We start from the raw sequence: 15089 nt of genomic DNA on the forward strand, positions 1-15089 counted from the left end.
TCATCTATAATTATTTGTTGTGTGCATGCTAATGAGTCCATCTGCACTGCCATTGTACAACATGAACAAATTAATTTACAAGTCTGGATTTTTTAATAAGTTCAAGAAAATGCCTCCTATTGAGCCAGGTTAATATAGGTTTGGGGTGCTTTTTTATTTTTTATGAAAAAGAGAGGAAAGGAAATAGATTGGAATTCTCCAGGGTCAGAAAGTTAGATAAACAGGGAAGTGGGATGGAGCTGGGTGTGTTACCACACGGCGCACACGCGTGGCAGGCGTCCAAGGGTAAAACCTAATAACGGTGAGGGAAAAATCCCAACGCGTGGCTGCCTCTGCTGTGAGCAGGGACAGACGGTGGCTCCTCGACCTGGATGAGATGGCAGCGGTGCGGGACAGAGGGGCCGGGCCCCCCGCCATGGGATTTGGGCTGCTCTGGGGTGGCACCAGATGTTTTTGGGGTGAGTTTGCCCCAAAGATACGGGATTGGGCCTGTGATCATCCCTTTCAGCACCCGGCGTGGACACAGGCAGCAGGACAGCAAGCGCCACGGGTGCTCCTCGCAAACAGACGGTGCCACAACATGAGCCCCCCGAGATGGTGCTTGGAGCCCCCCCGACCATCACTGCCATGGGGTGTGGGACCAGCACCACCAGCATCCTCCCTCCTGGGATGCTTTATGGGAGCAGGAGCCGTGGCTCGGTGCCCCTCCAGCTGCTTTGACGTCCGAGGAGCCGCAAGCGCCGGGGAAAACCTGCCCGTGAGCTCTGGGGAACGGCCCCTCCATCGCCGCGAGCTGCCGAGGATGGCAGGTGAGGCTGTGCAGCACAGCCCCGAACCTTGCTGGATGCTCTCACAGCCATTAATAACGTCTGTAAGTACGCGAGCTAACGATCTGGGTAATTACACCCAGAGCGGCAGGGCCGGGGGCCCTCCCCCGGGCTCCCCCCGAGCTGGGGCACCAGCAGGAGGCCGCACGCCAGCCCGCCGAGCGGCTGATAAACGCTGGGGCAGGGCCCAACGCGATCCATGCCGGCAACTCCTCTCTCCTCCGTAATGAGAAATAATCCCGGAGCAGCTCAGGCGAGCAATAAAGCGCCGGGGAATTTTGCTGGGGTCAGCGTTTTCCCTGCCGCGACGAAGCCACGCGCTCTGCCAGCGCCCCACTCGGAGCTGCCACCCCGGGACCATGCTGGGAGCGGGGCTTGGAGCAGAGCAAGCGGCTCTCCACCTCTGCTTTCCTCAGCTGTGACCTCCGTGATGCAAAATGCCCGCCCGGATTAATTAAATCGCGCTAATGCGCCGCTGCCCAGCCGTTGGGAAAGCGCTGCCCTCGCCCACGGGGCCGACCTCGCAGCCCCACGCGAGGTGTCGGGATCAGCACGGGGCTGCCGGCAGCGGAGGCCAAGCTCGTGCCACGCTCGTGCCACCAGACAGGCCAGCCCTGATGTGGCACCTGGGTGGCACAGACAGGTGGCGGCTGGCACAGGCGGGTGACAATTGGCACAGCCATCCCGCCGAGCCCTGCGGCACCCAGCTCCGGCAAAGTCCCCGCCACCAAGCTGAGCCCCCTGCCCAGGCTGGCTTGGGGTGCCACCCTATGCGCTCTCCCTATATATTAATATAAATTGATGTATATGTAATAAGTCTTGCCACTAGCTGGCGTTATTGGATGCTGTTTGGCACCTGCAGCAGTGCTGCAGCAGGGATTCGGGGCGGTGGGCAGGGGGCTCTCCTCTCTGCCCAGCCCTGGCACCAGGGGGGGCCTTCGGGGGGTGCTGGGGGGGTCCCAGCCCGGTCCCACCGCAGCACCCCACCACCACAGCAGCTGAAGGCACCCACAGGACAGGGCGGGTGTGCTGGGAGGCGTCTGAGGTGCTCGACACCTTCCCCTGCACATGCACAACCCCACGGTGCAGCAGCCCCCGCGTCCCCAGGGATCTGCATCCCGTCCCTGCGCCCTGGCTGCTTGTCCCACCTCTGGCAGAGCTCTTGTGCTGGAGGACAAAGGGTGGCATCTGCCCCGCACAGCTGCCACGACACCGAGAGGACCCCAGGGCATCCACGTGCAGCCACGGTGCACCCCCGGCGCGTCCGGGTGCATCCCCGGTGCCTCCCCACCCACGGTGTGCCCGCGGTGTGTCGCCGGTGCCGGCACCTCCCGCCCCAAGGTGGCACCTCTCGCGCCACCTCGTCCCGACCTGCTCCGGCGGAGCCCTACGAAACCCTCCACGAGTCAAAGTCAGGCTTAAATCAAATCATCCCCAACAACAATGACATTAATTATGCTTTTAACACATTTTACTGCTTCCCCCCCCTTCCCTTCACGCCACATCTGTGTGAACAATATCCCAAAGATTTACGGTTTTCTCCCGTAATTACAGACACACAGCCAGCTCACTTATCAAAATACTTGCTGAGCAATCAGGCTCCGTTACAGTCTCTGCCAGAGATTTGTGTTGACAGCAGCCATTCAAGGCAAAAAATGTCGAATCAGGACTTATGTGGTGCTTGTAAAGTGTTCCACAAAGAGTTCGCATGTCGAGAGACACGCGGACATGTGACGGACGGGGACAAAATGACAGAGGGGGAGGCTCGGGGCCCAGGAGATGGAGGGAGGGCAGAAGGGAGCAGGGGGCAGCTGGAAGCAGCAGGGGTGCAGGAGAGATGGAGGTGCTGGGACCACAGGGGGAAGCGTCGGGGTGTGCATGTGTGGGTGTGCACGGGTGTGCACGGGTGTGCTGGGCATGAGGTGGGTGAGCACGGGGAGGGAAGATTACCGGGTTCTGGAAAGCGAGCTGACATTTGGTTCTTGTAGCACAGGATAAAATTTAATGAGGACAAAAATATGTCTCCCTAATTCCCCTAAGAAATCATTAAAACATTTTGTTATTCCTAAATGTCTGGGAAATGAATTAGTGGCCCTGCAGGAGCCCTTCTGCACATCTTCGGCGGTTTGAAGCTCTCCATCCTCGGAACCGGGGCTGGCGCGGGTCCCCCCAGTGCTGGGGACGCTCAGTGCATGCCGCAGCCGAGCCCCCGGGGCTGCCCACGGGCGGCTCAGAGCCGGCAGAGCCCATGGAGCAGCAGTGGGGAGGGCTCCTGGCACCAGCCAGCCATGGCACCAGCTCTACCAGCGCAAGCCCTGCACCCCAGTTTCCCCCTCCCAAGGCTGCTGGAGGTGCCCCTGGAGGGGCACCAGCCCCTGAAAGCCGGAGGCGCGGCGCAGACAGTGCCAGGAGCTGCGCCGCGAGCCGGAGCTCCGTGGTTTCGGCGAACTTACCGTCGAAAAGACAACTGGGGATAGCCGCAGTGTTATTACAAGGGCTGAGCAAATGTATTCCTTTTCTAATGTCAAGATGCATTTGGCTCAGGGGCTGAAACACAGCGATGGCAAAAGATGTTTCCACTTGTCTCTTCGGCTGGGATTTCCAGAGCAACATGCAAAAGCGGACGTCTGCGCTGCCAGCCGCCCCGGGGACGGGGATGGGGATGGGGACGGGGACAGGCGCCGTGTCCCGATCCTCGGCGCTGGCTCCTCTCCGGGCACGAGGCCGCCGGTGTGTCGCACGCTACTCGCTACGCAGCCAGGTCGCCACCGCGTTCCTTACCTGGAGCTTCGATTAATTGCTTGTAAACACTCAGGAAAGCCGTCTCAGCCTCCTTGCTCCTCTTACTAAGTGCAATCACCTGCGGGGAGATGGAAAAAAGGTGGTGAGAGATGGGGCTGGAGGAGGGAACGGCTCTGCTGGACAAGAGACTGCATGCTCAGAGGCAAGCTTTGCGAGCGAGAGGGAGGGGGACAGTGCCCGGGTCGCATCCTGCACACGCTGCAGGACCAGGGACGCCCGCCCTGCGCCCGCTCCGCACCGCGCAGCCGCTCGCTGCCCGTGGCCAAACTCCTCGCCCCGTTGTAATGTCACGCCACTTTAAATCATTGATGCGCTCTGAGTAAATGAAAATTACAATTTAATGCCGGCGCTTAAATAAGAAATAAGGTTTCTGCCTGTTATTGTGCTTGCTGGGACGGATCTGGCCCACAGCCCTCCCTGGCACGGTGGGGACAGGGCGGTGCTCGTGCCATCCCCGCACAGCAGGACCGGGACCGGGACATCTCCTCGCCCACGTCCCCCTGTCCCTGCCACCACCGAGGCCACGGTGCCACTGCTGGCTGGGCGGCGGGGAGGTGGCACGCTGCTAATAGCCCAGCAACGTATTAACCTGCCACGCGCTCCCATCCAACATTGCTGAGCACGAGTCATTTACTCCGGTTAATTTTTCACCATGCTCCGACACGCCGCTGCCTGCCGGCTCCGGTGCTCTTTGTTGGCCGAGTTTCCCCCGCCCCACTCTGTGCCCGTCCAGCAGAGGACAGGACACGGCCCCGGTGGGACCAGGGGATCTCCACGGCCACAATGTCCCTGCTGTCCTCAAGAGCCAACGATGGAGGTGACCCCCAGCAGAGATGGGGCTCCAAATTCCCCAAAGTCCAAACGTGGCTCCCGACCACAACCAAGGCCGAGGGCATCTTTTTTTGCACCCTTCTTGCTCGCCGAGCTTGCGGCGTGCCACACCAGGCTGAATTTAAATTGCTTGTCATTCAAAACAAAAGCAAACCGCTCATTTGTAATTCACCAGCCACCTGAGCAAAGCTGCCTTCTCCTTCCAAGCTCGCGGAGCACTGGAGCACAAAGATCATTTTTCTGTTGTTAAAATTGTATAAGGTCGGCTTTTTTTAGCATCTCACACACAAAACTGACTTTCCCATCACCATGCTTGATGCAGAGGAGGAATCTGGGGGCTCGCTTCAGCATTCCACTCCAATACTTGGCTTCGGGTGCCTTGAAATCATAACAATAAAGCTGCGGAGAGCAGGGGGAAGACGTCGAGCAGGGCAAGGGGAGAGCATCGCGCTCACCTCGAGGATGGAGGGGTCCGCCAGGAAGCTGAGATGGGCCAGCTCGGGCTGTTCCCATTGGGATTTTATTCCTGAAGTCACGTTATAGACACAAAGCGTTGGCGAAGGGGGAGCTCTGACACGCTGCCACCGCCTCAGCATCTCCACGGAGGGCCGAGCAGCTTGGACGGAGCCGCAGGAATGAGGAGTTCAAAAAGGCCCAGCTGCTCTTGGAGGTTTTGCTCACCCTGAATTAGAGTGTTTTGTTTCATTTCAGGTTTGGTTTCCTCCCTAAAACTACCACACGGAGGCAAACATCCAATCAAAACATCGTTTCGGGACCCCAAACCTGCCCAAACCACTTGAAAACGCTTTCGTCAAAGCGAAATGTTTGGACAGTTTCCAGGGAAATCTTGAATTTGCGCTGCAGCCACTCAATAACCTCAGCATTCATTTCATCAGCCCCAAAATGACGCTTTTGGGCACAAAACCCACATCACCTCCTGGGCCCTCCCATCCCATGGGCCGGGTTTGGGATGGGGCTGGCACCTTCCAGCTCAGATAACTGGGGTTATTCGCTAGCAAGGAGCCCACCACAGCTGCTGGATTTTGAGCCAGGCATCAGCTCTGCTCTTTCGGCGTCCCACTAAACTTCAGGAAATGTCAGCTACGATTGGTAGAACTTTCCATGGCCTTTCACAGATAGGGATAATCCCCAAAATACCAGGCGGCAGTGGGGATTTTAGCAGCACGATCGAACCTCTCCGGAGATGCTCAACGTGCCGGGTCCCACTCGGGAACAGCTCACTGTAATCCTGAAGCTGCCCATGATCATCACATGGACCTGAAGAAACCCCCCCAAAAAAGCAGCCCTGGGGGCATCAGCCCCCCAAATCAAGCTGCTGGGTTTTGCAGAAAAAGCCCCCAAATCTCTGCTCCTTCAGGGAAGACATTGATGTCAAACTGCCCTCCCATGCCAGAGGCGGAGGGCACCCTCCAAAAAAGAGACGAGGGGAGCGATGCTCAGCCCCGCAGCCTGCACAAGGCCAGGAGAGCTCTGCCTCCGCATCACGCATCGATTCTCATTAATTTCTCTCTTTTCCCCCCGTTTCCCTCGGCAGCACGCGGGCTCAAGGTGAGGCGCGGCGCGGGAGCGGCGGCGCTTGATGGATGACGTTCCCGCGCCGGCTCTTTTTCATGGCTGGTGACTTTCCAGCAAAGCAATTATCACTGGAGAATGCGTAATAGCCTAATTAATTACTATTGTCAGGCTGGCCTCTGTGCCATGATTATACCTTACGAAGCCAACTTTTTAAACATTTGGAAGCAGAAATATTATTATAATTGACTGACACGACGGCGAAACTCCCCAGCCCGGCCGCGCGCCTCCTCCCCACGTGCGCGGGGCTTGCAGCGCACCGGCGCGCCTTCATTCTCGCATCCCCGAGATCAAGTGCGGGATAAGTAGTTGGTTATTTCCATCTAAATACTCGTGGCAGTAAAACACAAATGAGCTCTTTCTAAGCGAGGAGGAACAGCTGTCGGGGGAGAAAGCAGCGGCAGAGACCCCAAACATTGAAGAAAACTGATGAAAAAATACATTCAAGCTATTTTCTTCTTTTTTTTTTTTTTTTGCTGATTGGTAAAGAAGTCAAGAGAAAATGGGAAGAGCGGGAGGATGGGTGGAGGCGGTAAGGAGCTGCCGTCGGACGGGCTCCTCGATCCCATCGCACGCATACCCCTCGTGTGCCCACCCAAGCCATCGTTCCCTCTGCTCCAGCCCATTTCTCCAAGGGCGGAAAGCTTACAACGTTTTCACAAGGCCGAAAAGCAATTCACGTCAAAAAGATCAATAATATAAAAATAAAGCCCGAGAATTCTAGTTATGGGGAACGTCATATAAATATGTTGTTCACGTTCATGATTCGCAGATTAAAAAAAAAAAAAAAAGGAATCAATATAAGTTCTTCAGATGATGTTATTTCTAATGAGAAATATACCGAGACTGCTGCAAATAACTGCTTAACTGAGAAAAAAAATGCATTAATAATTTACTTTATAAAGCATAGGATACCGAATGAAAGAAAATTGCTGCTGGTTCTTAATTTTGTTGTACCACTTCCTGACAAGTTCAGTGACGCTTTGGCAAAGTTCCTGAGAGCGGACTCAGAGGACGCTAATCTCGATGGAATTATTTCCCCCCCTTTTCCCATGCCAGCCTTTGCTGCTGCTGGCCGTGGGTGCACTGGATGGTGCGACCATCCTCATGTGTGTTTGGAGGGGCCGGGCAACCTCATCGAGAGACGTTGCCCATGGTCTTCATCTCCTGCAGCTCCATCGCCATCCCTGGGGTGCCAAATCGGCTGCTCGGAGCCCCCGAGCCATCTCCAGCTGAGTCCCAACCTCTACTCCCAACGGAGCGAGGAGCGAAAACATTTCAGAAATGTTTTGCATTTTCACTGACATAATTTTATATATGGTTGGTTTTTTTTTTTTTTCACTGCCAAGATTAGATTTTTTTTTTCCCAAATTTATTTTTTCAGCGCGTTTACTGACAGTTGGCGACTGTAAACCATCTGCTCCCAACGTACGCGCCGAAGCGAGGGGCTGCAGAGCGAACCGAAGGCGGCTCCGTAGAGCAGGCTGATACCAAGCAGTTCGGGCAAGAAATATGTGGCCGAATGGTTTTTTTCCCGTATTTACAAGCAATATTTTTCTCGCAAAAATATGCAAAACTTGCAGGGCGGCTCATGGTGGGGGCGAGGAACCGCCTCTGCAAAAAAAAAAAAACACACCCTTGCAAGGTTCATGTTGGTGGAGGAGAGGGACCAGGGGAGTTAAAATAGCATCGTTGGGCATTCAGGCAAGGCAGGATGCACAGGATAGGGGTAGAAATGCAGTGATCCAAGGGTTTCTGCTCACAGCCAGATGGATTTTGGTGCCACTCACCCCGAACCACCCTGGGCTGGGGATGGAGCGTCCATCCCGCAGGAGAGCGGCGTGCCCCCGCGCGGGCACCGCGAAGTTTCACCTCCAATTTAGCAGAACAAAACTTTTAATTTAGATGTTTTCATCTATCTATCAGAATAATAAAAAAAAAAAGTTTAAAATAATGACTGTAATAAATGAAGGTAATTAATTGTAGTTTGTTCCTTTACTGTCTAGTCAGCTTAATTTTACCTTTTCATCTAATAATGAGAAAATAATTTTTGTGCTCTGAGGGTTAATGATATGTAACTGCAAGAGCTGCTAATTGCATGTTGCAAACTATTCATCAAAATCCCCATCTGCGCTACTTGATTATGTTTGCTAAATTATTGCTTTGAATTATCTTTCATAAAGCAACTTTTGTAATTAGCAGGGCTTTCGCTTTGCTCTTTTCTCCGTTGCAAGGATATTCAAACTTGGTCCGTTTCAAGCTGTTGCCATTAAACTGCCATCACGGGCAGCTTTTTGTGATTCTCCGCCAGAGAAATAAACTGGCCTTTATCTAATCAGGACGAAAAACAAAAGCCTGTTTTATTCTCCGCGGGTACAATTTATTCCTTCTTTCACTCTCCCTCCTGGCCCCCACTTCTCCTTCCTTGAGAAAGAAATCATATAGGAAGGGTACAGGAGCCTGAATGTATATGAGCTGAGTTCGGAAATGGCAGAGGGAAACAGCAGAAAAAGCCCATCCAACGCAACGCAGGTTAATATTTCAAAATGATTTTTTTCTTCCCATTTACAAGAAGGAATAGAGGGGGAACTCTTGCCATTCATCACCGCGTTTTTATGGGCTCCTTCCCATGACTCAGATGATGTAGGGCTCCGCTCTCCCTGGTAAATATTCATGGGGAGCGCGCCGAGAAGCGCAGTTTGAAAATAAATAAATAAATAAATAAAATAAAAAGGGGAAAAAAAAAGGGGAAAAAAGCCTCCAGGCCCCCAAGCCCCAGGATGTCAGCTCCTGGGGTGGGCTCATGCCTCCATCTGCATGGAGATGCCAACGCGAGGACCACGTGCGATGAGCGAGCATCGGCCTCTTGGTGCCTCTGGCTCCATCTGGGGTTACCAGCCCAGACACACCGTGTGACGGGGGGACAACATCCATCCCCATGGGCTAGGAAAGGAAATAATCCCTCCTGCCCTCAGCGAGGACAGGCTGGGGCCCAAGGGATGGGTGGGGAGATGAAGGAGAATTTGGTGTCCATCCTGCCCTGCCTGGCAAAGAAACATGGAACTGAAGGGAGCAGAATCCACCTTTCAGGATCAATTCCCCCAAAACCTGCCCAGAAAAACACCCGGAGGGGAGGAAGGGAGGCGCACCAAGCTGGGAATCGCACCCTGGTCTCACCTCTGCCACCATAAATCCGAAGGCACTTGGGCGAGGGACGGGCTGAGGCGCCCCGAAGGACATAGCTCATCTTCGCGTAGCGGATCTAATGAAGACTATCGGAAAAAATGCAGTATTTAAAAGACTGAAAATGTATTCCTATTGTTATCACTCTCTTTTATGTGTTTATGCATAGTGCATTGGAATGAATCAATACTGGATTGCCCTATAAATAAATGAGCATATCAGTAAACTGAGTAATAAAATGAAGTGATGAAAAATATGGAAATCAGCTGCATTTGTGTAAATCCAGTTATTGTTTACTTTAATATTTTCTTATGCAGTTACGTAGCTCCAAAGAGACAGATTTAAAATAAGGTAATGCTCAGCAGATGACAGATCCTAATGTGTCGCTGCTGGCAAGCTCGGAGTACCGACATCTCCCCGGGGGTTTCCATCTAAGCACATTAGAGAAAGGCAGCGAGCGGCCCCCGACGAGACAGCACCACGGAACCAGGAGGAGGAGAGGCACCCCGAGGTGCCGAGCCTCCCTCACCCTCCTTGCCCTTCTTGGGGTCGGGCACCACATCCGAAATCCGCGGGGAAGCTCCCGGCACGGAGCAGCGGGGTGGGCGCAGAGCATCCCGGCACCGGGGGTCGCACTGGGTGGAGAAACCCCAGGCACGATGCGCGGGACCCTGCCCGCCTCTCCCCCGAGCATCCCCTGCAATGCTCTTGCTTTTCCTCCATCCCACGTCCAAAGCAGAAAATCCACCCCCCCAAGCTCAGCAAACAGCCTCCGCAGAGATCTATTTTGGAATTGCTCTTTTTTTTTTTTTTTTTAATCCTCTCTCTTCTATTTTTTCCCATTTTTTAGAAAAAAAAAAAAAAAAGGCAACAAAAAAACACATCTCCCCCCATCTGGGCTGCGATCCCAGCGCCAGCATCTCAGCGCCGAGCGCTCAGCGCTCGCTTTTTATAAGCACCTCGAGACCCCGAGCATCCTCCCGCGCCGGGGCCCCCACAGCCTCCGGTAGCGCCCGTACGAGGGAGAAACGAGAAGAGCCCGAGGTCGGGGGCTGCGATTCGTCTTTGTGGCTAATTAGCTTCCTTTCTTGTTAGTCACTTACGTCTACGCTTCTCCAAATCTAGTTTCAACAGAGGGAAATACGCCGTCCTGCCGAGTTAATTCTATAACGGCAAATATACTGTACCTCAGGTACATTTTTCTTAAATTCCCGGCTGAGTTCAATTAAATGTTTATGAGACTGTTCACTTTCCTCCCGCTGCGCTGCCAGCTCGGAAGCAACAGAATTAAGCTCCTTCTGGAACAAAACAAAAACAAAAGAGGGGGGGGAAAAAAAAAAAAAAAAGAAATAGGGAGGTAAAAAAAAAAAAAAGGTGGTTTAGGAGCATTTGTTTTTAAGATTGCACAACTGTAATTCCCCTGGAATGATCTCGCTCTCTGCCGTGCAGCCGAGGCGTGTTGGCAGTATTGACAGGGGGGTTTATATGAATAATTGAAGAAACTATGTATGCGACGCCAAAGCAAAGCAAAGGCGAGAGGGTGGCTGAGATAATCAGGAGCTGGTTAATCAATATTCTCCTCTCCCCCAGCCCACCCTCCTCCTTTCTTTTCCAAAAGGAGCAGTGACATAAGCTCATCAGTAACTGTAAAAAAACATCACACTCCTAGTGTCAAAATAGTCAAGTACAGCATATTGTATTGCCAGATTTGATTCGGAGTCCACTCTGCTGCCAGCTTACATACATCAGCGGGGAGGGAAGCAGTCCAACTGTGACTTACTTACACTTAAGTGTTCATAAATAAGATTTTCAGGATATATACGGCTTTTTAATTTCGGCAGGATTTGAAACAAAATGACGGGGCTGATATGAAGTCAACTGACCCTCGGTGCTGTCGCCGTAAATCGCGGCCCCGGCTCCGGCGCCGCACGGTGCCACCGCCGAGGGTGACACGGGACAGCCACCGCCGGGCCACCGGGTCCCCACCTCGTCCCGACACCCCGCCGTCCTCCAGCTCGTGTCGAGAGCACCCGTAAAACATCGCTGCCATGAAGCGTGGCGGAGCAGAGGGGCCTTTGTCTGACGGGCAGACCCGGTGAGAGCATACGGCCCTGCCACGAGAACCTCATTAGCCAGCCTCTAATTACTGCCCTGCAGTCTGCGGGAAGAGACGGAAAGCGTAAAATGGGAGCGGGGGGTGTGTGTGGGGGTGTGCCATTAATTGCTTTTTGATAAATCGGGTGGCAGGGGGTGATGCGGGCCATGCGCCCACCGTGGGCTCGCCTGCCCTGAGCAGCCCTGCCTGGATGCACCCAAAAAGGGAGCGTTTTGGGGCAAACTGGGCTTGGAGCACTGCTAAGGTGGGAAGCAGCGGGCAGGGATGCGTGGGCTGGGACGAGAAGGGTGCTGGTTTTGCTTGAGATCACAGCCACCAGGTACACGGATCAAGGTTCGGACCCCTCTGGATAAGAAGCTATGGGAAGGGGGGGATGTTACCGGAGAACCGTCCCCTCCCAGTCCATCTCCATGGGGCCAGAGCACCCTTCTGGCAGGATGTTGTTCCACAAATCCCATTCCTCGTGCCAGCCCTCCCACGTGCACCAGCTCATCAAGGAACGGTGCAGCAGGCTCAGACAATGCAGAGCCTCCTGGTTGCCCTCGCGGGGCATGGACCGACCCGCTCCAGAACCCAGCACGGTGCAGGATGGAAACGGAGCCGCCAGGACCCGCAGCCGGCATGGGGCTCGCTCACTCCGAGATCAAGCTCAAGCATCACCCGAAGCTTCCTCCAGCCTCATATCCCCCACCAAAATCCCAGGAGCACGATGACTGTGCTCCCACCAAGGTGGGCACAAAGCCAAAGCACTGCAGGGGCTGAAGCCACCGCTGCTCAGCATCACCAAAATCCCGCCCGGCCGCGCCGCGGTGCGATGCGATGCGGGCAGGAGGAGCCGTGCTGCCAGGCAGGCCGGGTTACCCAAGCCATCCATCATCCCCTACGTATTATGTAAATCCGTGATGCTAAAGATGTATGGAGTCAATTATCAGGGGTCACTGCCGGGTGTAAAATTCATACAATGAAGCTCCCGGTCTCAAATGAATCCGTGAGAGATTGCGAGCTTACCGCCTTTTATTGGACAATATAAATATTTCACTGTTATATAAAAAAATATTGGAGAGAAAGCAGATAAAACCGGGTCCTGTGTGTATACAGAGAAGCAGGGAGTGAAAAACGGCCGTCAGCATCTTTTTAACAGCCTTTCGGTGCAGCGCAGGAGCTCGGGCTGCAGAGCCAGCTTTTACGAGCGGGCTGGGGCTGCGGGGGGCCGGGGAGCGCCGGTGGGAGCCGAGTGAGCCGAAAAAGCCTCCCTGTGCATCCCTGCTGCCTAGGGAGGGGCCGCCAATCATGCCTTAATTATCTGCGCCGAGCATGGCTCAATTGGGGCCAGCATCGCGGGGCGGCCGCGCGGGCTTGATTGCGGCTCCGCCGGGGAGCGCGCACGGCCCCGGCGCATCCCGTGCCTGCAGCCTCCTCTCCCCACGTCCTCATCTCACGCTCGCTGCTACATCACCCCTTCCCCGTGACAATAAAGCGGGAGAAAGGAAAAAAAATACAAGGCCTGTCGGAATCGATAGCTCTTTCTCCATCTACCTACATTTTATAAAAAAACTTTAGCATCAATATTAATGCTCGAATCCTCACCGAGCTGGGGTTTAATCACCTGTAAACTGCAGCTCGAGCCAGGCGGGCTCGGCTCCTCGCTGCGGCGCACACAGGGCGGGGAGGAGAGGTGCCGGCAGCTCCGAGCATCACCGAGCTGTGCCAGGCACCTGCCGGGGCCGGGGCCGGAGCCAGAGCCACGTCCCCAGGGCAGGAGCAGGGATGGAGCCCGAAGGAGAAATGGGCTGGCGAAAAGGAGAAATGGGCGAGCCCCGCCGCCAGATGTGGCTGTCCGAAACGGGATCGGGCTTCTCAGCGCGTTATCAGAACAGCCGTAACGGGATCTCGGAAAGGGCAGAGATTGGGGATGCGCGGTAGGTTTCCATTCCCGGGGAGACACGAAAAGGCCGTGCTAAAAAAAAAAAAACAATCGCATCCATCCAGGGCTATCCAGCAGGTTGTACTGGTGGCTGCTGGTGGGCAGCTCCCCCGGATGGGTATTTTGCCACCCCGTTCCCCTCTCGGCAGACAGGGAGGGACGTTGGGGTGGGATGTATGGCAATGGGGGCCGGTGGGGAGCTGGATCCTGCCCCGTCCCCGCGGCGTCCCCACGAGCCCCCGCTGCCACCTCCATCCCCACCCGCAGCCGGACAGGGGCGGCCGTGCCGGCGACGTTCGAGGGCTCCACTTCCAGCAGCATATTCATTTCCATATTCATTCAGTGTTTATCTCGCAGATGTACGGATCCGTTACAATGGAGAAAAAAGAGAACTCGGAATTTGTTCTCAAAAGATATTCAAATTAGTTAATCAAGAGTCCTTTTATTACGTGTCTCGTGTACCAGCAGCAACTATCCATCCAGATAAATGATCAGCTGCTAATAACTGATTACATTGCAGCAAGTGTTTTCTTATCCCTATTACCACCATGTTTAAAGACATTTTATAAATTTCTAATTATTGTAAATTGTTTCTCCTTTTGAAAACATCTTCCCATAGTCATCAGCTGTCAATTTTCCCCCAAAATCTCTCTCCGAAGCGAGTCAATAGCGAGGGAGCGCAGCGGCGCAGTGCAGCCCGGCCACCTCCATCCCCGCTGGGCTCCCGGAGGCGTCCCCCAGCACACCCCAAATACCCCGCCGGCCGGACCCACGGTCCCAAAAAGAGCCTGGAAAAGCAAACTGAGGGAGTCGGAAAGCAAAGCAGAAGCAGCCTCGAGATTGATCGGGCTGGGACCGGGCTGTCTTGGAGCGTGATGCATCTTGACAAGCGCGGCGTGGTGGCTCGGGCCGCGTTCCTGGGAAGGATTCGCTGTCCAGCGAACCAAGAAGAAATAAATAAACCAGCAGTATATAACGCGGCTCCTGACAAGTGCAAGACATCCGTTCCTAAAGACACTGGCATCTGAGGTCAGCCCGGTGCTTAGGAGGGTGCTAAATAAGATCCTGCTTTCCCCCCTGCATATTTTACAGATGAAAGCTGTTCCAGCCTGACAGAAATAGTTAAGAGGGTTCAGCGCCAACGAGGACTTTAAATCCAGCCACCGGCCCCACGCCGCCGCTCCGGACTATTTCTGGGATCCATTCATTATCACAATCAATCAGCTTTAAAAAAAAAAAAGAAACCAAACCACAAAAACAACAATAAAACCCCTCTAAACTCTCTTAGACACTAATGGAAAATGGATCTCCTTCCGTCTCACCGGCGGTGACGGACGGCCCGGAGCAGCAGTCCCTGTGACTTGGGGATCCAAGTCCAATCCCTGGGGACAAGCTGCACCCAGAGGCCGTACGCCACCGGGGACAAGACCCCTGTGATATCTGCCACCACCGGTGCCACCACCACGTGTAACAGCAGCTCGGTGACACCGGCTGTCCGGGGACGGCAGGAGCGCAGCGGGACCGTGCCCCATGGCGCAGCCGGAGCCCAGAGCTCTGGGTTGGGCTGAGCACCCCCAGCAGTGCAGGAGAAGGAGGAGGAGGAGGAGGAGGAGGAGGAAGGCTGAGGAGCAGGGTGCCCGGCCGAGCACGCCTGCCGGGCAGAGCTTCGCTGCCAGGAAGGGGCCGCGGAGCCACGCGAGCAGCGGCCAGGGTCCGCCGCCGGAGGCTTCCCGGCTCCAGGGGGACTCGGACCAGGGGAGGAGACGCCGCAGGCACCAGCCATGCCATTATATGCTTTATTGATGCTGTTCTG

General features: G+C 54.7%; 1 protein-coding gene across 9 annotated transcripts in view; it reads right to left on the reverse strand.

The window, feature by feature from the left end:
- Positions 1-15089, reverse strand: part of CUX2 (cut like homeobox 2) — a 58014-nt gene that overhangs the window by 13599 nt on the left and 29326 nt on the right. For 4 of the 9 annotated variants that reach the window (XM_066978830.1, XM_066978831.1, XM_066978833.1 and 1 more), the window contains one exon: positions 3281-3687. In XM_066978830.1, coding sequence (XP_066834931.1) covers positions 3281-3440 — 160 coding nt within the window. In that variant the 5' untranslated portion in view covers positions 3441-3687. The remainder of the gene's footprint in view (positions 1-3280; positions 3688-15089) is intronic. The other 5 variants (XM_066978829.1, XM_066978835.1, XM_066978837.1 and 2 more) reach the window with 2 other exon arrangements.

Source organism: Anser cygnoides, chromosome 17 (assembly GCF_040182565.1).
Source record: "Anser cygnoides isolate HZ-2024a breed goose chromosome 17, Taihu_goose_T2T_genome, whole genome shotgun sequence".
In the NCBI taxonomy this organism is placed as follows: Eukaryota; Metazoa; Chordata; class Aves; order Anseriformes; family Anatidae; genus Anser; species Anser cygnoides.